We start from the raw sequence: 27,347 nt of genomic DNA, 5'->3' as shown, positions 1-27,347 counted from the left end.
AATCCAACAAGCTAAAATTCTTTTTTCTTTTATAAATTATTTTGAAATAATGTGGGGATTGTAGGAAAATTATTTAGTTATTTCAAAATAATTTACATTTAAAGTGTATTGATGTATTTTAAAAGCTATCAAGTGATGAACTTGAGAAGACTTACTCTAGAATTCATCACGAGATATACTTGAGAAGATTTACTCTAAAAGTCATCAAGAGACTTGAGAAGGCTTACTCTGAAAATCATCAAGAGGTGTACTTGAGAAGTTAAGTCTTACCTATAAATATTCTAAACTTACTACAATCATGAGGTATTCCAAACAGAAGAATTCAAAATTTTCCTCTTTAGTATTTCTCTTTTTTATATATAGTCCTGTTTAATGGTTCAACTATTATTTTAACTTGCTGGTATTTGTATCAATGATTTTGTTGATTCCTGTACCCTTTGGTTAATTAAGGAAGACTTATTTAACTCAAAATATCCTCTAATTAATCAGAAAAGTGTTTGTTTAATCCTGGGGAAACATTTCACACTGCTGAAATAGTTTCTTAGGACAGTGTCTAGCACGACTCAAGTATAATTAATATATTAATTTATTAAAAAATAATTAAATTACTGTTATAGTTGTCATATTGATTACAGTATTATCACTAAGGTAGCAATAAATTATACATTATTATTTTATTGTATTATTAATATTATTAATATAATATTTTGTCAATAGTTAAATAATATTATTGTTATTATTATTTTTTGTTGTGGTTATTATTATTATTTTTTCGTTATTTCCCAACAGTCTCCTCATGAGATTCAAACTTCTGTCCGATTTAAATTCCCACCACAACAAATCCCTCTACAGAAACTTCTCCATGGCCACTCAAATCGTAAATTACTCCACTAACGACGACGATAACCGTCTTGAACTGAACCGTGCGAACGGTTACTTGAAAGGGGAAGCACCGATTGAGAGAGCATGGGCTCATTGGAAGAAGATACGAGAGCCGAAACTTCTTGTCGCGCCTATGGTTGATAATTCGGAGCTGCCGTTTCGATTGCTGTGTAGAAAGTATGGTGCTGATGCTGCTTATACACCTATGCTTCATTCGCGTATTTTCAGTGAAAATGAGAAGTATCGCTCTCTTGAATTTAGTACCTGTAAGGTATCTTCTTTTTCGGTGTTGAATGGAAATTCAGATATCTAAACTACTTTATTATTTATTCGTTTACCTCAAAGTAACTTCTGTTGGTATCGGAAAATGTATGATTTAGAGTGCTCATGGTTTTCCAAATATTGAGTATAAGAAAAAAAAAAACAAGTCAAGTGAATGGAATAGAGATAGAGGATTCATATAGATGTTCCAACTAGTTCTGGATCAAGGTGTAAGCTTTGGAAGTTGCTTTTCAGTTGTCTGTTACTGTTTATTTTTCTCCTTTAAATTGTTTAGCAGGGTTAGGCCAGTTGATTTATTCAGTTCCATAAATTGTACTCATGGGTTTCCCTTCATAAAATGTTTTCAAAAGTAATTGTATTCATGAACCTTGTTTCAACTATAGGTGACAAATGGACAGGGTTGAGCTGAAAATTTGGACGGCTCAAAATTGGCTGAGTTAATAAATGGGCGGGTCTACCGCTGAAATGGGCTAAAATGCAGGTCAAAACTCAACCTGTCTAATTCGTACTAAGTTTTAAAATTATTTTATTTGTTCTTTTATATTTTTTTAGCACCTAACAAATTATTATTTTTCTTTCGGCAAAATATATATATACCCTGAACTATAATAAAAGATACATATATGTTCCTCGTTATACTTTAGGTACATTTATACCTTTTTCGTTAATGTTTAGGTACATATATACTCCTCAGCCTAATGATTGGACAGATGTCCAAATTTTAACGGCTCACTTATTTTTATTAATTTTATTTATTTCAAATGATGAGATTATTCAAATCCAACTCAAAGCCGATCCAACCCGACCCAAAAATATGAAATGTTCAAGAGAAATCCACTACAAACACACGCGTCTCTCTCACTCTCTCACACTTCTCTTTTTCTCTTCTCGCTCTTTCACTTCTCTAAAAAAAAAAAAAAAAAACAGACAGATCTCAAACTAAAAGAACAAGACAGGTCTCAAACTACTTGAACAAACCAAAACTCCATTTATGCGTATTGTAGAAAAAGAACTATATATAGAGAGAGAGATTGCAGACCTAGTACAAAATGGTACATATAGCAAACCATAACAAGAACTGCTTTCTGACTTTTACCCTTCTCCTGATACACCCTAATGTGAAGATCGAAATTGCAGACTCGAAGCTGATCATCAGAGAAGAACAGCAATCCAAGACAATATACATAGTTTGACTATTTTGACCTCTAGTCTAGGCTAAGAACACTGAACTTCATACAGTTTTGTATTAAACAGACTTTTGGATGATTCAACTTTGTGTAACCTCTTGAAGCATTTCTACCACCTTCTTCATTCTTGGCCGTCTGCAGGAATGGTGTCCGTGCACATCAATGTGACCTTTAGAGTTGCAACCATTTCTTTCGTCCAAGCAAAAGAAATGGTGCTAAGTTTGGCATCGAGTATCTGCTCTGGTGTTTCTCCTCTCGCAGATGCACCGTGAACCCACCTGACCAAATCAACTCCTTCACCAAAAGCTTCATCAACAGGTTCATCTTAACCCAATTGCCACCATAACGGCTCAAAAGTGATGCAAATCAGATCCAAAGCAATCCAAAAACAGACACAAAGCAGTCCCAAAACAAATTAGATCCGGGTTCGATGTAGTTCTTGAAGTGAAACAACGAGTAATTTCACCACAATGACAGATAAATGCACAAACCCCATAATCAACAACAGTAAATCCCTAAAATCGAACCCAAAAGCTGCTTCTTTAACAACTACGATGTTCCGATGAACCTAAAAATCGCACCCATTCTATTACGATTTTCCAGAACAAGAAAACATTTTCTAGACAAAAAAAGAAGTAAACGAAAGGGAGAAATAACATACATGAATCTCTAGTCACTCCCAATGGATTGAAACAACGATTTGAAGAGAGTTATTAGGTTTTCTTTTTTTAGAGAAGTGAGGGAGAGAAGAGTGAGAAAGTGAGAAAGACGCGTGTGTTTGTAGTGGGTATATTTCATATTTTCGGGTCGGGTTTGGGTTGGGTTTGGGTAATCTCATTATTTGAAATAGATAAAATTAATAAAATAGGTGAGCTGTTAGGATTTGGACACGTGTCCAACCGTTAGGTTGAAGGGTATATATATACGTAAACATTAACGGAAAGGGTATAAATGCACCCAAAGTATAACGAGGGACATATATATACCTTTTATTATAGTTTAAGGGTATATATGTACCTTTGCCGTTTTTCTTTTATGGTTATATATAACGTATCAAATGGAAAAAGAAAATCAAAATATTTTGACAAGATTTTTCATGGATCAATTTGGGCAAGATATCAGCTCAATGAGTCGGGCTGAAATGAATTGAGCTAATAAATGACGTTCAGTAATCAGCCCAAACTTGGGCAGGTTATGATTTAATGGGCTAATTTCGCCACCTTTAGTTCACCTAGAATGCTTTTATGGAATGTGTTAATCACTTCATTTTCCACTTTAGTTGCTTAAGATGAGAGAGGTGTTATCTACATTCTAACTAAACAATGGTACACAAATATGTTTGACTTGCAGAATTTACATTGTAATTTGTCAAGTTCTTGCTTACCTTGTTTTGTTTATAATTTGTTACCTTTCGTTTTTCAAGGCTCTGATCTTGTACTTTATCCTACATCATTTGTAAACTGCAGGAGGACCGTCCACTTTTTGTTCAATTCTGCGCAAATGATCAGACATTTTGCTAGAAGCGTCTCGAAGAGTAGAGCCTTATTGTAACTATGTGGACATCAACTTGCGGTAGCTTCCTTTCCCATTCTTTTCCTTTGTCTAATCTTAGGATTTGTTATTGATTACAGTGGATAATTTGTTATACTCAGTTTGTGTAGCCTTTTTCAGCAGCTTAGATTGTTGGCAGTTATATTTCGTGACATCAGACACTCTCTATTGGGATTAAGGAATATAATGTATTTGAACGAAGTATATATGTTCGATTTATTTGTAGTTCGAGTTAACAAGTCTAACTTAACCGAGGAATTAGGGATACGGATACTACATTCTAGTTTATTGGAGTTTCTTGAAGACCAGACTCTGTTTGCTTGAGAACTATTTATCCACATCATGGGTTCTATCTTCAACTTGAAATTAACTGAGGTACTGGAATGTCAATTAATGAGAATGAGATCTTCAACTTGCAATTAACTGAGGTACAGAAATGTCAATTAATGAGAATGATTTTTTGTTTGCCAAGGACAATTGTGTAACTGAACCCTAGATGTCATCTAATCCATCACTCTCCTCTGCTTCCACCCTCCTTCTCTACCTAAAATAACTATTTTCACTTTGATGGCTTACTAATAGCAGCCACCTAACGTGGTCTTTGTCCTGCTTGAAGTCAAATCTGTGGTTAACGAGAGTAGAACAGTTGTTTTTATGAGGTATTGCATCTTGAGAATCCTATGTTAAATAAAGATATATAACAAAGGCATCGGTGATAGAGTTTCGAGGGAGATTCTGTGGAGGTGCTTGGAGGCTAGAGGGGTGCCCGTGGCGTACACTAGGTCGATCCAGGATATGTATGATGGGGCGAAGACTCGTGTGAGGACGGTAGGTGGGGGATTCAGAGCACTTTCCAGTTCTGATAGGGTTGCACCAGGGATCAACTCTTAGCCCGTTTTTATTTGCCTTGGTGATGGATATTTTGACGCGACATATTCAAGGGCAGGTGCCTTGGTGTATGTTATTTGCGGATGATGTGGTACAGATTGACGAGACTTAGGGAGGAGTAAATGATAAGTTGGAGATTTGGATTCGGTTGAGCAGAACCAAGACGGAGTACTTAGAGTGTAAGTTTAGTGAGGTGTCGCAGGAGGATGGAGTGGTGGTGAAGCTGGACTCGCAGGTCATTTAGAAGAGGGAGAGTTTCAAGTATCTGGGGTCTATGATTCAAGGCAATGGTGAGATTGACGAGGATGTCACGCATCGTATTGCGGCAGGGTGGTTGAAATGAAGGCTCGCTTAGGGAGTCTTATGTGATAAGAAGGCTCTCCCGAAGCTTAAAGGTAAGTTCTACAGAGTAGCAGTCCGGCCGGCTATGTTGTATGGAGCGGAATGTTGGCTAGTTAAGAACTCTCACATCCAAAAGTTGAAGGTGGCGGAGATGCGAATGTTGCGATGGATGTGTGAACATACCGGGAAAGATAGGGTGAGGAATGAGATTATTCGGGAGAAGGTGGGAGTTGCTTTGGTGGAGGATAAGATGCGAGAAGTGAGGTTACATTGGTTCGGGCACGTGATGAGGAGGGGCTCGGATGCTCCAGTGCGGAGGTGTGAGACACTAACTATAGATGACTTTAGGCGGGGTAGACATAGATCGAAGAAATATTGGAGGGAGGTGATTAGGCATGATAAGGAGCAGTTACAACTTACGGAGGACATGACCCTGGATAGAAAGGTGTGGAGGACGCGGATTAGGGTAGAGGGTTAGGAGGTGGGAGTGCGTCGGTAACAATAAGGGAGCGTTCTTTTGTGTCTGTAATTTTTTATTTGTGGTGCTGTGTGATGTTTATGATTTCGGTTAGTTAGTTCTTATTTTTTATTGTGTGGTTGTAGTATTATCATGTTGCTAGCGGTGTTAGTTTATTTTGCACTTATCTATTGTGTTTGTTATACTGTTATCGGTTCTAAGCTGAGGGTCTACCAGAAACAACCTCGGTAACCTCTCTACTTCACCTGAGGTAGTGGTATGGTCTGCGTACACTCTACCCTTTCCAGACCCCACTATGTGGGAATATACTGGGTATGTTGTTGTTGTTGTTGAACAAAGGCATCGCTGCTCTCTATTTACAAGTAATAGAAATATCTTAAACGGTTCTATTAGGACTGGTAGGTGCCAAAATATTCTCACAGTGAAACGGCTAATATCAGGCTCAATGTTGGGAGAATAATATCCTTTGAAGTTTGATCCACCAAATTACCTTCTGGTCGAGTCTCTGACTGAAATTCATGAAGATAACTATAAGCTTGGTCACATCTTGGACTTGGTAATTTATATGGTGTAGTAGCAAATTCTTGTCCGAGGAGCCATAAATCTGGTACTGACCTAACTTAACTGGATGTAGGACAAAGAAAGGGATCTCTGACCTAGAATAAAGCTGAAGAGGATGAATAAATTTGGGAGTGAGTATTCTGTTCTAAGGGGTTGAAAGACGCTGAAAATAATTGAGCTTCGCAAGGTTTCAGCTAGTAGAAGTGATTGGGGCACGACGTCCTGGTCACCTAATGAGCAAGCATTGCTTCTTGACGACCTTCAGATGTTGGGAAGCAGAATAATGACAAATTTGGGATTGCTTTAGTTCTTTTATTGGGTTTCAAGATGCAGAAAACTGTGAGATTTGCAAGTTTTTAACTAGTAGAATTCAGAGAAGTACTTCGGCTTGATGGATTGTGCCGTTGCAAGAGCATAGATGCTAATTTGAAGTATAAAGAAGTATTAAAGTCAAATTAGTAGTAAAGAGCTCAGGGACAAAGCAACTTCTTTTTTTGTTGCAGTTCAAGATGGGCATGTCCTTTTATTGTTATGTTTTTACCCCACTTCTAAGCAGACCATTTTATGCATGTTACTGTAGTTTGTGTGTTGCTTCCTTTACTCGACTATCTTATTTGATCATTTACCATGCATCTTTATCAGTTCAGTTAGCTTAACTTGTACTTTCCACACAGGTGTCCCCAGCGCATTGCAAGACGCGAGAATTACGGAGCATTCCTCATGGATGATCTTCCCCTTGTAAAGTCTCTGGTAAAAAAGTTGGCTAACAATCTTGATGTTCCTGTATCATGCAAAATCCGAGTTTTCCCTAATTTGCAAGATACACTTAAATATGCAAAGATGTTGGAGGATGCTGGTTGTTCTCTTTTAGCAGTGCATGGCCGAACAAGGGACGAAAAAGATGGAAAGAAATTCAGAGCCAAGTGGGAGACCATCAAGGCTGTTAGAGATGTTGTCAGGATTCCTGTCCTTGCTAATGGTGATATACGGCACATGGATGATGTACAGAGCTGCTTGGAAAAGACTGGTGCTGATGGAGTACTTTCTGCAGAATCTCTTCTTGAGAATCCAGCTCTATTTGCAGGATATCGGACTGCTGAATGGGGATTGAGCACTGCAGGAATCAAGGGGGATGATAAGCTGGACCAGGCTGAGTTACTCATAGATTATTTGAAGTTATGCGAGAGATATCCAGCGCCATGGCGAATGATCCGTTCTCATGTGCACAAAATGTTGGGAGAGTGGCTTAGGATCCAGCCAAGCGTTAGAGAGGATTTCAACCAACAATCCAAACTCACCTTTGAATTCCCCTATGATATGGTAAATCGATTAAGGGAACTTGGAGTGAGTGTACCACTTTATGTTAAGGGGACTCGGGAGGAAGCATTATCTACAAATGGAGATGCAGCATGAACACTTGGTTAAACAATCAAAATAGATTGTCATTCTTTACTACAGATTGATTGCAGGTGAGCAATATCTAGAGTGTTTTCCTCACTAGGATTGGTCAAAGTTGTTGCAGGTTTAAAAGTATCTCAACGACTCAACCCTTCTTCAATTTTTGTTTAATGTATATTCTACGAGGACATAACTGGATTCGCGGGAGTATTGTATTTCAAAGTAATCTGATGTGATTCTGCACACGGTTAGAACTTAACATTATGGCTGTCAAGTGGGCCGGGCCGGGCCAACCTGGAATTGGCCCGTTAAAATTAACCGGGTTGTGGGCCGGGCAGGGTCCGGGATCAACAATAAAATTTTCAAAAATCACCCTAACCCGGTCCACTTAAATAAACCCGGTCAAACCCATCTAAATCCGGTTAAAAATCTGGTCAAACCTGGTCAAAACTTAAAAAAAAAAACTTTTTTACAATATACACAATTATACCCACTTATAAACATTTTAAATACGTTAAACAATATATATAGTATATACTACATTAGAATTTAAATAATATATACACATATACACAGTTATACATATATACGCATCATTCAATATATATGACCATACGTACTACTTTAAATAAAACATATACAACAACATATATATACTACTATATATATATGATAGTTATATACTAATTTATAAAACATGTACGCATGTATATATTAAATATGCATTTCTATAGAAAATATATACACAAATATACACACCATTCAATAAATATGTTCTACTTTAAGTAAAACATATACTTCAATATATGTATATACTACAATATATATATATAGTTATATACTAATTTATAAAACATATAGGCATGTATAGATTAAATATGCACGTCTATAGAAGATATATACACAAATATACGCACCATTCAATATATATGTATTACTTTAAGTAAAACATATATTACAATATATGTATATACTACAATATATATATAGTTATATACTAATTTATAAAATATATATGCATGCATACATTAAATATGCACGTCTATAGAAGATATACACAAATATACAGAACATATGCTACTTAATATAATAAATTATTAATAATACTTGGTAGTAAATTAATAAAATATTAGAATTAAGTTTTAAATTTAAACTAGAAATTCAATTTAAATCATTAAATGAAAAAAATTATAAAGTAAGAACTAAGGAGTTAATGAATGTTGAATTTTATTGATTGCAAATTACGAAATGATTCAAAATTTATAATTTACATGAATGAACAATCTATAAATTATGCATCATTTTTTCCAATTCATTCATGTTAATATTAACGGAAACCTGCATAGGATAGTCAAAGTCAACGGGGGTAAAATCATACATTGGACTTGATTCTGCTGAGTTCTCCCGTGAAGACATAATTTCTTCAAGTTTCAGCTCGTCGTTCGGCTTCGGTTCTATTTCATGGTTTCTTCTTTCTGCTCCGATCCAATCTCTGAGGCAAACTAGAACATTCATTGCATTGCTTCCCAATGAGTGTCGGTTGTCTCCAAGCTGTTGTCGTCCCTAACTAAAGGCGCTCTCTGATGCAACGGTTGACATTGGATCATTCAAGATATCTCTAGTTAATCTTGAAAGCACAGGATATTGTGTTTTATTTCTCCTCCACCAATCCAACGTGTTGATCCGTCGTCTGCGATCCTCTGGTGGCGATCGAAGATAATATTTCAGCTCTTTCCGATAAGTTGAGTTGTAAGTTCTCTCATAAATACTGTTCCAACAAGGTAAATCATAAAAGGAATCAGGAAATCCACTATGTGTCGGCCTTTTAGAAGAAGATGGCTTCTCGGGAGGATGAGGAATGACAGTTGGAGTGATATTTGTAGGTACAGCTAAGTCAAATAAATCAGCATAGTGATAGTATAATTTTTCTATGTATTCATTCGCATCATTCATAGCCGTCCACAAATCAGGTTGTACTTGTTCAGAATCATTGTTAGTATTTATTTCTAAGTTAGCATAAATAATAGTACTAAAGTGGCACATAGTATTATATTTAATGCATGGATTTAACATAGCACCAACCAAGTAAATAAGGGAAATCGAAAAAAAATATTTTTTAAATTTAGTAAATATGGCACCAACAGCTTCTTTATAACCATCTTTATTTTTATATTCTTTAAGCAAACCAGAAATATCGGCTATATATTACAAACAGTAGGATAATACGCACCGAAACATTCAACCGTAGCTACATAAATTTTTTCTAAAAACTTAACAAGATCATTAATTACAACCCAATCAGAATCATGTAGCACGCAATCAGCAGAATCAGTAAATGAACCGCAACGTTGGTTAAAAGCTAGTGTAATAGGAACTCTATATTTATAACAAGTTTTTAAAAAATCATATAGAATTCCATCTAATATCAATTTCCTCAGGCATCAATATCGGTGCAAGTCCATTTTCTTGACATTTAATTTTAAATTCTCTAATTCTTTTTCTCCGATTATTTCTTTGAATAAAACCAACAGAAAGACGGATTTTTTCAATATAAAGCTCAAAAAATTTAAGACCATCTTTTACAATTAAATTATATATATGACATGCACACTTAATATGAAAAATTTCAAGCAACGACGGAGATAACATAGATTTTATTTTTTTGATAGCAGTCTTGTTGTTAGAAGCATTATCAAAAACAATACATAAGATTTTATTTCGATACCATAAAATCCAAAAACTTTAATAGAATCAATAATAAAATCTCCAGTATGTTTACGATCTTCATCATATAAAAAAGAAAGAATACGTTTTTGCATCACAAAATTACTATCCATCTAGTGACAAGCAACAGTTAAATAATCATTTTTATTTACAACACGATCAAGATCAGAAGTTAAGGACAATCTACATTGAATATTTTTTAAGGATGTTGATAAATAAATAGCTTGAATATAATGAATAAATGCATCAGAAGAAGGAAAACTAAAAGGCAAACAACCCACAGCTACCATTTTAGCTGTTTCTTTCCGGTCCCTCAATTTATTATACTTCTTCATTACCTGACCGGTTGCTGGGTCCATTCTAGTTTGTGTTGGTCCATCAACATCCCCACTACCTCGTATAATTTCTAACTCTCTTTTGTGAGTATCACCTATATGTCTCATTAACGTGCACATACCCTCTTGCTTGCCTCCGCTTTTATGCTTATATATTTATTGACAAATATTGCATTGCACCTCAGTATATGATATACGTTCAAAAAATTACCATGCAATACTAGTTGTTTTACGAGGTCTTGGGGCACGGGGAAGACGGGGAGGGAGATTAACCAATTCAGATCTAACGTTAGCATTTCCTATTATGGGTGTCTCATCAATATTTTCATCATCTTCGTCTAAATTAACCGCATCTACTTCATTTTCTTCTTCTATACCATAATTTTTGTGAGCTTCTACATAATCCATATCGTGAGCACCTACACCTATTTCTTCCTCAAAAGGTGTACCAAGTGATACCGGAGACGAAAGCACACGAGTATATCTACTAGTTGAAGTACGTCTACCACTAGTAATTCGCTTTTTACTACCACTACCGCTTTCGTGACAAAAATTTTTAACACCTTTAGTAGCGAGGTTTCTTAATTTATCCATAGTATAAATTAAATTAAACTAAAAAAATTTAAAATACACAAATATAATAAAATTAAATATTCAACAAGTAATGCAATAAATAAAAATTATACGTAAGAGATGGAACGACAATACCAAATTTTGAAAGTGTCCGAAGGTTACGAATTTAGAAACTTCCACTCGTACTTTGTAAACGCAAAATTAAAAAATTAAAGTGAGCACTTTAGGAAATTAAATATATTGAATATTTGAGAATTGAGATTTGAGAGAGTGAAAAATTGTGTGAAAAATGATTTGAAGGTGTAGGGTATTTATAATTTTTTTTTTGGATTAAAAAATTATTTTAAAAGTAATTTTTTTTTAATTAATGGGCCCAAACTAGCCGTTTGGATCCAAAACGGCTATACAGCCGTTGGGCCAACGACTAGTTTGGCCCAAAATCCAAAACTTTTTTTAAAAAAAGAAAAAAAATTATTTTGGGCCGGGTTGGGCCGATTAACCGGAGGGCCTAGACCGGGCTTGGTTCGGGCCGAGTTAATTGGACCCAAATTTTTAAAAAAATTGGCCCAGGACCTGATATTCTAAAACCCTTGGACTTATCGAGTCGGATCAAATCGGACTAATTTATTTAGACGGGCTGATTCGGGCCGGATCAGCCCGAGCCACTTGAGACCCTTACTTAACATGTAGATATCTTTTCATTGGCTTTTTACTTGGGTGACAAATCGACATTATGAAAAGTGTTCGATGTACCAGGTACTAATGGAATTAAAATAAGGGAAAACATTAATTGCTAATCCACTTAAACTGATGAGCAAGTTAAAATTCCGTAATAGCGTAAAATTATTTACATTTTTTATAGAAAACTTAAAATACATAAAAAGAATCCTTATATTGTATCTTGACTTCAACAGTGTTTTTCAAAGGGTTAAAATGTTTACACCTCCAAACTTTACTGTAAAGATCAAACCCCTCCTAAATTTTGAACAATAATCATTCTTTTTTTTATTATTTTCTATTTGATTTTATAAAATATCTATTTTACCCTTATATTTATATCAACATTTGTACTTTTTTTAAAAAAAAAATTTTTTTTTTATAAAAATATTTTCTTTTTTTTTAATCTATGTACCATATTTTCTATAAAAGTTAAAAATTATTTTTAAAATAAAAAATAAAAGTGAGAAATGTTAATTGAGTATATAACTTAATGACAAACTATAATATTATACATGAGCAAAATAGTAAAAATTAATTTTATTAAAAATCAAAACTCTAATATATATTTATACGTGAAATAATAGGTAATTATAATTTTATAAATATATTTCATTGTAGGTATACAAAATAATTAATAGTCGAGGATCTTTTGGAAATAATCTCTCTACCTTTTCGAGATAGTGGTAAGGTTTGTATACCCCTACCCTCCTCAGACCTCACTTAAAAAATTTCACTAGATATGATGTATATTTGTTACAAATCAAATGATTGTTGTTGATGAATTTTAAATTTTTAGAAAATAATTCATATTAACAATCAAAACTCATTTATGTATATTGACATTAACGAATAAGAGAAAATCAAAATATGCATCTATATACGTAATTACATACTCACATACATACTTAATACATATAATATAAAAAATTTGAATGTAAAAAATACCTTTAGATTTTGTAATTAATTATAAGAGAATTTATTGATAATGTTAAAAGGTGGGCTTGAGAATTTGTATACCTACATTGAAATATATTTATAAAATTATAATTACCTATTATTTTCACGTATAAATATATATTAGAGTTTTGATTTTTAATAAAATTAATTTTTACTATTTTGCTCATTTATTTCATTATAGTTTATCGTTAAATTATATACTCAATTAATATTTCTCACTTTTATTTTTTTATCTTAAAAATAATTTCTAACTTTTATAGAAAATATGTTATATAGATTAAAAAATAAAAAAAATATTTTTATAAATTTTTCTTTTTTAAAAGAGATACAAATGTTGATATAAATATAAGGGTAAAATAAGTATTTTAAAAATCAAATAGGAAAAAGAAGGAATGATTATTGTTCAAAATTATGAGTGTTTTGACTTTTACAGTAAAGTTCGGGAGGTGAAATTGATTTTAATCCATTTTTCAAAGATACGCTTTTTAGTGCAAACAGTTGGACTCTTTGTAACAAACAACAGTAATATAAGTACCATTATAGTCCAACATATTGAAAGAAAACGCTTGCGTAGAAAAAATTCATATAACATCATCTTAAGATAGATTACGCAGTTATGTAGCTCCTTTAGACTAATAAAACACCATTAACAATAGACTCAATTTAGCCTTCATCTTTATAAGATCTAATTAAACAACCAATAGCCTTCAAACGTTATAGGATTTTATTAAACAACCCAACAAAAAAAAGAGATTGAGTTCACCACCAAAGCTAACAATTTTCCCAATATTTCACTTCCTCATTCTCCTTCCATGATCTCCCCAAAATAGAAGTCCAGTCCGTCTATTAAATCCCGCTGTTCGCTGTATGCCCGGAGAATGACAAGAACACACTAGGTTCTCCACTTAACTTTGCATTTCTATAGAAATTATTTTCATGGCATGAATCACAGCAACTCTTAGTCTTGCACCAGCTTCCGTTCCATGATATCTCGGTGTAATAGAAAATAAATTAAGAAATAATGAGCGCTGTAATATGATGCAAACTGCAACGGACTCGTAAGTTAGCAGTGGTTCTAGATAGTTTACACTGACAAAGGCAACTATGGGAGGAGAGTTTCTTATCATAAAAAGGTAAAATGAACAAGGAAGCTGACTTAGGACCCAAAGCACACAGTACATAATGAGATCAATACAGAACAAAAGTTAGGTATAGTAGATGAACTCTGATAACACAAAACAAAATAACAATGTCAACATGTCTCCATCGTCTGAACCAATTGTAGCTTTGCATGTTAATACACATAAGATGACTAAGAACAATGAAAAGCAGAATCAGGTATAAATTCCAACTATAAAGGATTTACTTTGCTGCTGCAACAAAAACCACTCAGCATCATTTTGCCAGAAGAGTGTCAGCTATCAGCAGGCTATGAACAGCTTACTTTGAAGTAGCATTAGAACACACACAGACACGATTTCACGAACATTATTTAGACTACACCAGAGGTGGATATTGCTTGGCCTGCAGCTTAACCCGCTTCTTGTACTCAATAGCATCCTGCATAAAACTCGCCATAAGCATGCAATATATGTTGAAGTGTGTGATTATACACAACAACAACAACAACAAACCCAGTATATTCCCACACAGTGGGGTCTGGGGAGGGTAGAATGTACGCAGTCCATACCACTACCCCCGAAAGAGTAGAGAGGCTGTTTCCGATAGACCCCCGGCCCAAGACAAAGGACCGTAGATCAAAAGAAGAGCAACATGATAAAGTAACAAAGAAGCAACATCCACAAAAATGAAGTATAATCAACAAACCAAGGATCCCCCTCCCCCAAAACTAGCACTACCCACCAAGCTATTCTTAACCCTCCCATCTACAGACTACCACTCGACCACACACCTTAGCCCTCAAGCTTAATACTTTTCCTCCAAACCTTCCTATCAAGGGTCATGTCCTCAGTAAGCTGTAACTGCTCCATGTCACGTTTAATGACTCCTCTCCAGTACATCTTTGGTCTACCCTTACCTCGCTTGAAACCCTCCAAGGCCAGCCTCTCACACCAACGAACTGGGGCATCCGTGCCCCTCCTCATCATGTGGCCAAACCATCTCAACCGCACTTCCTGCAACTTATCCTCCATCGAAGCCACTCCCACTTTCTCCCGAATAGTCTCATTCCTAACCCTGTCAGCCCTCGTAAATCCACACATCCAATGCAACATTCTCATTTCCGCCGCCTTCAACTTTTGGACATGAGAATTCTTAATAGGCTAACACTTCGTCCCATATAACATGACCGGCCGGACTGCAACTCTATAGAATTTACCTTTAAGCTTGAGAGACACCTTCTTATCGCATAAAATTCCTGAGGCGAGCCTTCATTTCAACCACCCTCCCCCAATACGGTGGGAGACATCCTCATCAATCTCTCCATTCCCCTGGATCATAGACCCAAGATACTTAAAACTATCCCTCTTACAAACCGCCTGCGACTCCAACTTCACTACCACATCGTCTTCCTGCCTCGAGTCACTAAACTTGCACTCCAAGTACTCCGTCTTGGTCCTACTCAACCTGAATCCTTTAGACTCCAGAATTTGTCTCAAAACCTCCAGCTTATCATTAACACCTCAGCGAAACTCATCAATCAAAACTACATCATCCGCAAAAAGCATACACCAAGGTACCTCCCCTTGTATATTCCGCGTCAATACATCCATCACCAAGGCAAATAAAAACAAACTAAGCGTCGATCCCTGGTGCAACCCTGTCAAAATCGAAAAATGTCCGGAGTCCCCTCCCACCGTCCTTCTCCGAGTTTTCGCCCCCTCATACATGTCTTTAATCGAATGAATATACGCCACTGGGATCCCTTTCGCCTCTAAGCATTTCCAAAGAACCTCCCTAGGGACCTTGTCATATGCCTTTTTCAAGTCAATAAACACCATGTGCAAGTCCCTCTTCTTCTCTCTATACTGTTCTACCAACCTCCGCACTAGGTGAATTGCCTCAGTCATCGAGCGACCAGGCATAAAACCAAATTGATTCTCTGAAATAGGTGCTATCTTCCTCAACCTCTGCTCTACCATCCTCTCCCAAATCTTCATCGTATGACTCAACAATTTAATACCACGGTAGTTGTTGCAACTCTGAATGTCACCTTTGTTCTTATATAAAGGAATCATCGTGCTCCATCTCCACGCCTCGGGCATCTTAGCGGTTTTGAAAATGTTGTTAAACAAATGTGTTAGCCACCTCACTTCTGCTCCGCTAGCAAACTTCCAAAAATCCACTGGAATCTCATCGGGCCTCGTCGCATCTTGCAAATAGCCTTACAGATCTCCTCCACCTTAAAACGCCGACAGTAGCCGAAATCGCGAGATTTCTCGGTGTGCTCCAACTCCCCTAACACAATACCCCTGTCCTCCACATCGTTCAAGAACTTATGAAAATACGACTGCCATCTTTCCTTAATTAGAACGTCCTCCACCAGAACTTTGTCATCCTCCCCCTTAATGCACTTTACTTGGTCCAAATCCCAACCCTTACGCTCTCTAGTTTTGGCAAGCCTATACAACCTCTTTTCCCCGCCTCTCTCCTCTAATCCCGAATACAGTCTCTCAAAAGCTGCTGTCTTAGCAGTCATAACTGCTAACTTAGCCTCTTTCTTAGCTAACATGTACTCCTCCCTGCTAACCCGCTTCTCCTCTTCATCCTTACTCTCAACCAACTTAACATAAGCCGCCTTCTTCGTCTCCACCTTCTTCTTAACTTCTTCATTCCACCACCAATCCCCCCGATGCTGATCAGACCAGCCCTTCGAAACACCCAGAACCTCTCTAGCAGTTTCCTTAATGCACCCCGCAGCCCTATCCCACATACTATCCACGTCCCCCTGACACTCCCACGCCCTCATCCCTTCCAACTTCGCCTCTATCTCTAAAGCACTGACCGGAGTCGGGCCACCCCACCTAACTTTAGGTCGACCCTCCCCACCCTTTCTCTTCTTGACCATCTTTATAACCAATCCATCACTAGAAGTCTATGTTGGGTCGCAAGATTCTCATAAAACCTTACAATCCTTACACAGAGCTCTATCCCCCTTTCTAAGCAGCAAAAAGTCAATTTGAGTCTTGGCTATCCTACTACGAAAAGTAACCAGATGCTCCTCTTTCTTCGAAAATTTAGAATTCACTACCACCAACCCAAAGGCCTTCGCAAAATCCAAAAGAGCAAATCCCTCGTCATTCCTATCCCCAAAACCAAAGCCTCCATGCACATCATCATACCCTATCGGCAAATGCCCGATGTGCCTATTGAAGTCTCCTCTTATGGAAATCTTCTCCGAACTAGGCACGCCTCGAATCACCTCGTCTAAAACCTCCCAAAATCTCCTCTTCTCCTCCTCGCCCAGGCCCACCTGAGGCGCATAAGCACTACAGACGTGCACCGTAAACCGTCCCATGACCAACTTAATAGTTATCACCCTATCACTAACCCTATTAACCTCCACTACCTGCCCCCTAAGCTCTTCGTCCACTAAGATACCTACTCCATTCTTGCGCCTCTCACTACCTGAGTACCACAACTTATACCCATCCATATCCCTAGCCTTAGAACCTACCCATTTAGTCTTCTGGACACACACAATATTGATCTTTCTCTTCCTAAAAATCTTAACTAGCTCTATCGACTTACCCTGAAGGGTCCCTATGTTCCATGACCCTACCCTCAACTTATCATCTCTCGACTCTCCTCTCCTAAAACCCCGGCCTCCGCGTCTCAACTTCAACCCAACACCAGGCCCCGACCTTACCCCCAGCCCCTCAGGCCCCCAAGGACATGACCCTACTTCACCATTTACCACCCCAACCCCTACTCACCAGATGTAACAGAAAGGTTCAAAAACAGCAAAATAGTAAAAACACCCTCAAAGCACACAGTAAATCCAAATTTTAAGAACGATAGCTACTAGAAACCCACTTAACAGATAGAAAATCCCACACAAATTACAAGCAACGCAAATACCAAAAAAATTACACGAATACAATACAATAAAATAAAATCAAGTTCAAGGGTTAGAAGTCACCGGGAGTACTACTGCTATTGCTGGATATTACAATTTTGGAGTCGAAAATTATTGCCGGAATAGGTTCATTGGAAAAGATACCACCGGAATGTCGCCAGCATTTCGCCGGCGTGTCTCTTTGTAGTTGCCGGACGCTGGCCACCGGTTGTCGTCGAACCAACTATTTTCACCGGTTCAGACCGGTGCCGCCCTCAGTGCCGCTGTGAGAAAGGGGCTCGGAGGGGAGTGTGCCGGGGAGAGGGAGAACTGGGGGCTGGGGAGGGAGAGATCGAAGGAGAGAGAGTGGACCTTACCTGTTCTAGGACGTCGACACCGTCGCCGGCAGTCAAAAGTGACTGTTAGATTGGAACGTTAAAGGAGAAGGAGCATTCAGGAAAGGAGAGAATAATATCATATCATAGAAGATAGATATCAAAAGAGTGTGATTATCTAAACTAAAAGAGCTTAAACTTTTAAAGAGATCAAACTATTAATACTTTATTATGTTGTCTTCAAAAATGTCCCCTGACATGCAAGAATGATTCCATTTTCATGGACCACAACAACAACAACAACAAACCCAGTGTATTCCCACTTAGTGGGGTCTGGGGGAGGGGGGGTAAGATGTACGCAGTCCATACCTCTACCTCTAAAGAAGTAGAAAGGTTGTTTCCGATAGACCCCCGGCTCAAGGCACGAGATATCACACAAACACATAGTAGAGCACAGAAGCAGATTACATAACATAAATACGTCACCCATAAGTAATATAAAACAGAGGAAAGCAGAGGAAAGCACACAGGTTCGTAATAAAACATGGAACACAGACCACGGAATCATAACAGGAATAAAACCCCCACCAAGTAATTCCCTACAATAGCGACCCAAACTGGCCCTAGTCCTCTGCCCTAATTCGCGTCCTCCAGACCTTCCTATCTAGGATCATGTCCTCGGTGAGCTGTAACTGCTCCATGTCCCGCCTAATCACCTCACCCCAGTACTTCTTCAGCCTACCCCTACCCCGCCTAAAACCATCCAACGCTAGCCTCTCACACCTACGGACTGGGGCATCCATGCCCCTCCTCTTCACGTGTCCGAACCATCTCAATCGGGCTTCCCGCATCTTGCACTTCACTGAAGTCACACCAACCTTCTCCCGGATAGTCTCATTCCGAACTCTATCCCCTCTAGTCAGCCCACACATCCAGCGCAACATCCGCATTTCTGCCACCTTCATTTTTTGGATGTGGGAGTTCTTAACTGGCCAACACTCCGCTCCATACAACAAGGCCGGACGGACTACCACCCTGTAGAATTTGCCTTTAAGCTTGGGCAGCACCTTCTTATCACACAGCACCCCCGACGCGAGCTTCCACTTCATCCACCCCGCCCCAATACGGTGTGAGACATCCTCGTCAATCTCACCGTTACTCTGGATCACGGACCCAAGATACTTGAAATTATCCCTCTTACATACCTCCTGTGCTTCCAGCTTCACTACTACCTCATTCTCCCGTCTCACGTCATTAAACTTGCATTCCACATACTCTGTCTTGCTTCTGCTCACCCTGAACCTTTTAGACTCAAGGGTTTGCCTCCACACCTCTAATTTGTCATTCACACCCCCTCGAGTCTTATCTATCAGAACTACATCGTCTGCAAAAAGCATACACCACGGCACCTCCCCTTGAATACGCCGCGTCAACACATCCATCACCAACGCAAACAAAAAGGGACTAAGAGTAGATCCTTGGTGCAATCCTGTCAGGACAGTGAAATGCTCTGAGTCTTCTCCCGCCGTCCTCACCTGGGTTTTCGCTCCATCATACATATCCTTAATTGCTCTGGTATATGCCAGCGGTACTCCACTCACCTCCAAGCATCTCCAAAGCACCTCCCTGGGGACTTTGTCGTAAGCCTTCTCCAGGTCGATAAACACCATGTGCAGATCCTTCTTCCTTTCCCTATACTGTTCCACCAACCTCCGTACCAGGTGGATTGCCTCCGTCGTCGAGCGGCCGGGCATAAATTCGAACTGGTTTTCCGAAATAGACACTATCCGTCTCAGCCTCACCTCGACCACTCTCTCCCAGATCTTCATAAAGTGACTCAATAACTTAATCCCCCTATAGTTCTTGCAACTCTGAATGTCCCCCTTATTCTTATAGAGAGGGATCATGGTACTCCACCTCCAAGCCTCGGGCATCTTTGCCGTCCTGAAGATTTCATTAAACAATCCAGTCAACCACGTTACACCAGCCTCTCCAACGAACTTCCAAAACTCCACCGGTATCTCATCCGGCCCCATCGCCCTACCCCTCCGCATCCTGCGAACAGCCTGTCTAACCTCTTCTACCTTAAAACGTCTACAATAGCTAAAATCCCGACACTCCTCTGAGTGCTCCAGTTCCCCTAACACAATAGCTCTGTCCCCTTCGTCATTCAAGAGCCTATGAAAGTACGACTGCCATCTATTCTTAATGTGGCCGTCCTCCACCAACACTCTACAGTCCTCCCCCTTAATGCACCTCATCTGATCGAGGTCACGACCCTTCCTCTCCCTAGCCTTAGCGAGTCTAAACAACTTTTTCTCCCCTCCTTTCCCCTGTAACCCTACATACAAGCTCTCAAAAGTGGTCGTCTTAGCTGCCGTGACTGCTGACTTAGCATCCTTCCTCGCTAGCTTGTACTCTTTCCTATTTACCCGCTTCTCCTCTTCGTCCTTACTCTCCACCAACTTAGCATACGCCCCTTTCTTGATCCCCACTTTCTTCTCCACCTCTTCATTCCACCACCAATCCCCCGATAGTGCCCGGCCTGGCCCCTAGAAACACCCAACACCTCACTTGCATTCTCCCTGATGCACCTTGCCGCCCTATCCCACATACTATCCACGTCCCCCCTACACTCCCACACCCCCATTCCCGCCAACCTCTCCCCTATCTCCCACGTATTCACTGGCGTCAGGCCGCCCCACTTAATTCTAGGCCTACACTCCTTACTCCTCCTCTTTCTATTCTTCTTTATACCCAGATCCATAACCAAGAGCCTATGCTGGGTCGAAAGATTCTCACTCGGGATGACTTTACAGTCCTTACATAACGCCCTATCTCCTTTCCGAAGCAACAAAAAGTCAATCGGGGTCCTGGCTATCGCGCTTCGAAAGGTGATCAGGTGCTCGTCCTTCTTCGGGAAGCCCGAGTTCACCACCACCAGCCCAAATTCCCTCGCAAACTCCAATAGGGTAGCCCCCTCTTCATTTCTCTCCCTAAAACCAAAACCACCATGCAAATCACCAAAGCCTCCCGGTAACGCCCCGATGTGCCCGTTGAAATCCCCTGCTACAACAATCTTCTCCGAACTGGGCACGCCTCTCACCACTTCCTCCAAAGCCTCCCAAAACCGCATCTTCTCCTCCCCCTCCGATCCCACTTGCGGCGCATAAGCACTACATACGTTCAGGGTAAACCCCCGAATGACCAACTTAATAGTCATCAACCTATCGTTGATCCTCTTCACCTCTACTACCTGACCTCTAAGCTCTTCATCTACTAAGATGCCAACTCCATTCCTACGCCTCTCGCTCCCAGAGTACCACAGCTTGTAACCATCCACATCCCTAGCCTTAGACCCTACCCACTTGGTCTCTTAAACACACGCAATGTTGATCCTCCTCTTCCTAAGAATCTTCACAAGCTCTATGGACTTACCCTGAAGGGTCCCTATATTCCAAGACCCAACCCTCAGCGTACCGTCACTATCCACACGCCCTCTACTACCCCCCCCCCCCCCCCGCCTCCAAACCTTGGCCTCCCTCCCACTCCCGCCCCTACCACGGCCCCACGCCCCAACCCCCTCGGACATGACCCTATCCACCCATTACCGCCCACAGCCACAATTACACGAAAGTATAAGAAAATATAAAGATATACACGGTGGTAGTATCAAAGCAGCAGCAAGAAATACAAGGCTCACACAAATTCAAAGAAATACTCCCGAAACAAAACTATACTCAATTAGGGGGCAAACACCACTGGACTCAACACCCACAGCCCCAAATACAGATTCCCAGCCGATAACCCAATCCAAAGCAGTGCAAGAAACGACCACAACAACAACAACAACAGACAATATCCACAAATCCCACGCAAGTCAAGACACAGGGGCTACTACTAGCATAATACGACGAATGAAATATGGAATAATGAAATAAAATGAAATATGAAATAACGAAATAACAAAGGTTAGAAGTCACCGGATTACGCTTGTAGACCAAGCTGGAAACCAATCCCAGTGTTGACCGGCTTCCGGGGGATTCCGGTGCTGAGATGGAGCTGCGGCTGAAGATCGAGCTTCGGCTGTTGGAGACCGAGTTGGCGGCTGGAGACCGGGCAGCGGCTGGCCGGCGGCCGAGGTGGGGAGGGAGAGGGGAGGGCTGGTGTACCCCGCCGGGGGGAGGGGGTATGGACAGAAAAGGGTGGGGGGTATGAACAGCGGGGGGGGAGGGGAACGGCCTGGAACCGGAGGGTGGCGGGGAGCGGCCGACGGGGGTCGGCGCCGGGGACCGCAGGTCGGGGCCGGCGGTCGGGTCGGGTCGGCGCCGGGGACCGGAGGTCGGGGCCGACGGTCGGGTCGGGTCGGCGCTGGGGACCGGGGCGAGAAAAAGGGAGCGAGGGTAAGGAGAGAGAGAGAGAGAGAAAGCCGTTAGAGAGAGAGAGCCGTCGGAGCGGCGCCGGAAGTCGGCGCTGGGGACCGGAGGTCGGGTCAGGTCGGCGCCGACGGCGACGGGGGCCGGGGGCCGGGGCGAGCGAGAGAGAGGGGGGGTAGGGAGAAAGAGAGAGAGCCGTTAGAGAGAGGGGGTAGGGAGAAAGAGAGAGAGGATCTGGTGGATTCAGATAAAGGAATAGAATTTAAAAGGAAGGGATGCAATACGAGGACTTCCCAGGGGGTCACCCATCCTAGTACTACTCTCGCCCAAGCACGCTTAACTTCGGAGTTCTGATGGGATCCGGTGCGTTAGTGCTGGTATGATCGCATCCTCCATTTTCATGGACCAAGCACATGAAATTCTTCTTATTTTTATTATTATATTGATAATCGATAGGTGATGACACTCGAACCCAACAGTAGGATCTTGGCCTGAGAAATGTGTGACTATCCCATTTAAAAGTTTAAGCTATTACGATGAACAAACCTTTAATTGCTTAATATTGTTGTCTTCAACGTTATATAGCCAGTAACAAACTCCTAATTTCCATCAAACAGTTTGAGAATTTGAAATTGAAACAATTAGTGTAAGCACAAAATGAATAGTAAGTCTTTGTTTTCCATGTGATATAATTCAGATAGACAATTATTTGCTCCAAGGATCTCCAAATTCCTTCAATAATATAGTAGTCAAACCATTAGTGTCCCTAACAAGTAACCACCTACAAAAGCCAAAAGTACACTTTTATACCCAATGCAGAGGGGACTACTGTTGAGACATAATGGCGCTACAACACTAGCTGATAGTGCCAACAATAAAAGTTATGACAACACTACTCCCATACTAATAGGCAATAGCCTTTTTGGCCAAGCTTTTGAAATCAACTTATTTTGAGAAGTGCTTTTCAAAAAGTAATTTTTTAAAGTGCTTCAAGTATAATTTTCTCAAAAGTATTTTTCTGAAATCTACTAGCTTCACAATTATTTTCTCCCAAAAGCTTGGCTTTCTCTCTTCCCTTTTCTTTTAGATAAGTAGTATTTTCTAAAACAAGCACTTTTGGCATTCCAAAAGCTTGGCCAGAGAGGATATCCATGACCTACACTGACTCGACTTGGTTAAATTGTCCCCTATTAAACTGTCTCATCCGATCCACCACGGTTATCCCTTATCAATATGAAAATTAGTGTATTTTAAGGAAATATTGGTCCATGGTTGAAGCTTAAAAGTGTATTTACCACCTTTTTTGGGATGCCTTGTACTCCCTCCGTCCTAAATTAGTTGTCCACTTTCCCCTTTACACGCCCCTTAAGAAATCATAAATAACAAAATATACCCAGTGAAATCCCATAAAGTGGGGTCTAGGGAGAGTAGAGGGTACGCAGGTGTTACAACTACCTCCTGGCATTAGAGAGGCTGTTTCCAAAAAGACCCTCGGGCTCGGCTCAAGTGAAGCAGATCATAGTAATTGAACGAAAAAAATGGTGGTGGAGAGAAATATGACAACTAATAGCAAAACAATGCGGAGCATATATCAAAGAAACGGACATCCACAACAGGGTGCGATCATCTAAACATAGTAAACAACCGGCAATATAAGATACCAAAAGCTAAAGACTACATGACTAGGCTAATACAATGAAAACACGATGCTCTGCACTACCATCAAGTCAAACACATGAATAGGTGAGTACTAAGACAACACACAACTACCTACTAACCTTCTACCCTTATCTGGGACCTCCACATCTCCATCTAAGGTCATGTCCTCGATAAGATGAAGATGCTCCATATCCTGACTAATCACCTCTCCCCAATACTTCTTCGGCCTATCATTGCCTCTCCTCGTACCCACTACATCCAACCTCTCACACCTCCTCATTGGGACACCCGCACATCTCTTCACATGCCCACCACCTCAATTTCCCTTCCCACTAAGAAATCATAAATAAGATGAGTAGTTTTACTAATTTACCCTTTATTCACTCCTTTGAAAAAGAAACTTTTTGGAATTTATACGCTTAATTAGTTTTACTGATTTGAGGAAACAAAAATTACCTGAATGAAGAGATGATAACCTTCAGTTTGAGCAGGATCAGCAGGGTTTGGTTGATCTAACAGGTCTTGGATGCCAACTAGTATCTGTTTCACTGTAATGGCTGGTCTCCACCCCTGCCCATGATAAAACACACAATTAACAGCCCTCATATTAGTGTAACCACAAAAAACAAGAAATAAAATAGTACAGAAAAATGGTTACACTCCACATACACTGTCTTCATTGAGGATCGACAAGCAAACAGTTCCTGATGGGTACACATTCGGATGGAAGAAGCCTTGTGGGAATTTGCACTTTGGTGGTTTACTAGGATAATCTTCACTGAAGAGAATCGTAACTGGATAACATCCACCTTCCCAATCTGTCTGCATGTACTCAAAAAATGTTAATGACCCAAAAAACTACTACTAAAAAGGTGCACAATTAAGAATCAGAAAATGGGATGTTTAACCAGCATCATATGGTTCCTTTTTTTTCCTCATAAGGTAAATGATTTGTTGGTGTTGGGCAAAATTCTGTAACAAGCATCATATGGACTTAAGACACTTAGAATGGTAAGGAAAATGAAGCTAGTTGCATCGACAATGTGATTTCAAACCAGTCATGCAAATGCATCCACAAAGATTTCTTTTTGAGAATTGTAACAGTAAATGCATCCACAATGTTCTCATCCCTAAATGCAGTTTATACACTTCTTACCGAATAAGGCTAATGAACAACCAGATGTAAAGTTTCAAGATCTCATGCCACAGCTTAAAGCATCTTAAAACACTTGCTACTACCATGTTCTACAAACATATGAGGTAGATAATTTTTAAAACTTGACTCATCCATTTCAGACAATAAATGAGTTCATGTCCGTCAAATGAAAATGAGAAATAAAGCTAACCCTCCAAATGATTTGGTTTCAATTTGCAGCCAACAGAACTTGTTTCTTAAGTATGAAGAAAACACAAATCCTAATCATAAGGTGATAGTCGTATATTGACGTGATGTAAAGATTTCAAACTAATTAGAAAACCATGAGGCATAGCCCAGTGGTAGAAACAGCAGCAACTCATTGAAACCACATCTAAAACCCTCAAGATTCCTGTTCACAACTATGATAGACGAAACACCAATATGGTACAATGTCTGTATGTTGCACCCCAAGTATACCATACTTGTTGAGATTTACAAAACAATGAGAAACCATTTCTTTAAAGCTACTAAGAAATTCAAGAAAAAGTTGTGAATTCCAAAAGTCATAATGGCATTGGTAAAGTTCCATTAGTGAACTACTAAGGGTATACATAGATGGTTCATAATCACAAAAAACCTAGCCAATGTCGAGAAGCATCGTGATCAACATATACATCCAAAATCTTGCAGGGTCTTAATTGAGCATAATGCTTACCAAATCAACAAAACCCTGGAAACTAGAAGCTACAATTAATGCCTTTCCAAAGGCTTCAATCCATAAATAAGGAAAAACAGATGTTATTCAACAAAGATTCATAAGAAACCGTAATATCAATAAAAGGAACCAAATTGGCTGGCCCTTTAACTGATCAGTCACTCTCTTCTTTTAGTGATAAGTGAGGTGTATGTGCCAGCTTGAGCGCACCTCGACTAATTCCAGGAGATATCTGTGACACGTCCCACCAGCAACAAGTACCATGTAACTCTATCTACCAACAGGTATAGATAACTCCATCTACCAACAAGTATCAGATAACTCTATCTACCAGGGGTAGGACAGACGAGTAGAAATCATCGTAGTGTTTTTATCTCTACTGGGATTTGAAGCTGAGACCTCGCAGTTTTTGCCCACTTAATTAACCAATAGGCTGCCCCTTGGGTGCTTAATTGATCAGCCTTTCTAATCATCAATTTTGTAGGAAATTTGAAATCTTTAAATCCTCATAAGAAAAACCAAGAAAAGAAACTAACTAAATAGTGATGGGGTCGATAGTAAATTGAAAACTTACCCCAGTTTTACCAGGAATAGAGCAGTGCCACACCATCAGGTTCACTGACCCATCTGCAAGTGTCTCCGGTTTAGCCACAAACCCCTACAAAACCCCGAAAAAAACATCAAAAACCAAATACAAAATCAAGAAAACTGAGCTTATAAGTTCAAAAGAGGAGAAGAAATCAAACATGGGGGTGATTTTTGCGCCAAGCTTTGCGTTCCTCAGCAAGACGGCCACGAGCTATACCTCCCGACATTGCTTGTCTTGGTCTTTGTCTCTTATCTCAAAAAGTAATAAGAGCAGTCGAAACTTCGTTGGCTGCGGTGCCATTTTAAAAGAGACAAATTTCTTGGGAGTTAGGAAAGAAAAAATTATGGTCAAACGCATATATGACCCTTAATTTTGTTCAAAACTCTTATTTAGACAGTTAAATTTTATCTTATTCTAGTTGAACAAAAAATTATTTATAAGTATGCTCTCATCAAACAAAAAAACTGATTTAAAATATTTCATAAATAGACGCATATATTTATAAAACGTGGAAAAAATTATTTTATATCTTTTTAAAATATCATATAGAAAAATTATTTCATATATTTTAAAAAATGTCATATAGAAATAATGGCAATAAATATCTGTGGGAGATGTATTCAATGAGTTTGATAAAATT

At 39.4% G+C, this 27,347-nt stretch overlaps 1 protein-coding gene, 1 non-coding gene and 1 pseudogene across 3 annotated transcripts; 1 reads left to right on the top strand and 2 right to left on the bottom strand.

The window, feature by feature from the left end:
* Positions 1-796: 796 nt before the first annotated feature.
* On the top strand, positions 797-7,828 carry LOC107868156 (annotated as a pseudogene).
* Positions 7,829-13,524: 5,696 nt separating this feature from the next.
* On the bottom strand, positions 13,525-27,106 carry LOC107868157 (SUMO-conjugating enzyme SCE1). 2 transcript variants are annotated; one of them, XM_016714759.2, is made up of 5 exons: positions 26,865-27,025; positions 26,693-26,776; positions 24,935-25,087; positions 24,722-24,835; positions 13,525-13,868 (listed from the first exon to the last, which is right to left on the bottom strand). In XM_016714759.2, the coding sequence occupies exons 1-5, from the start codon at positions 26,931-26,933 to the stop codon at positions 13,725-13,727; spliced, it is 564 nt and encodes a 187-aa protein (XP_016570245.1). In that variant the 5' UTR covers positions 26,934-27,025; the 3' UTR covers positions 13,525-13,724. The 2 variants fall into 2 exon arrangements, with proteins under 2 accessions (XP_016570245.1, XP_016570246.1); XM_016714760.2 differs by lacking the exon at positions 13,525-13,868 and adding an exon at positions 14,035-14,438 and having other exon boundaries at positions 26,865-27,106.
* Positions 22,879-22,997, bottom strand: LOC124898201. Its single transcript, XR_007055177.1, has one exon. It is a non-coding gene; the product is annotated as a 5S ribosomal RNA (ribosomal RNA).
* Positions 27,107-27,347: the final 241 nt, after the last annotated feature.

Source organism: Capsicum annuum, chromosome 4 (assembly GCF_002878395.1).
Source record: "Capsicum annuum cultivar UCD-10X-F1 chromosome 4, UCD10Xv1.1, whole genome shotgun sequence".
In the NCBI taxonomy this organism is placed as follows: domain Eukaryota; kingdom Viridiplantae; phylum Streptophyta; class Magnoliopsida; order Solanales; family Solanaceae; genus Capsicum; species Capsicum annuum.
This window is presented reverse-complemented; position numbering and strand designations above follow the sequence as displayed.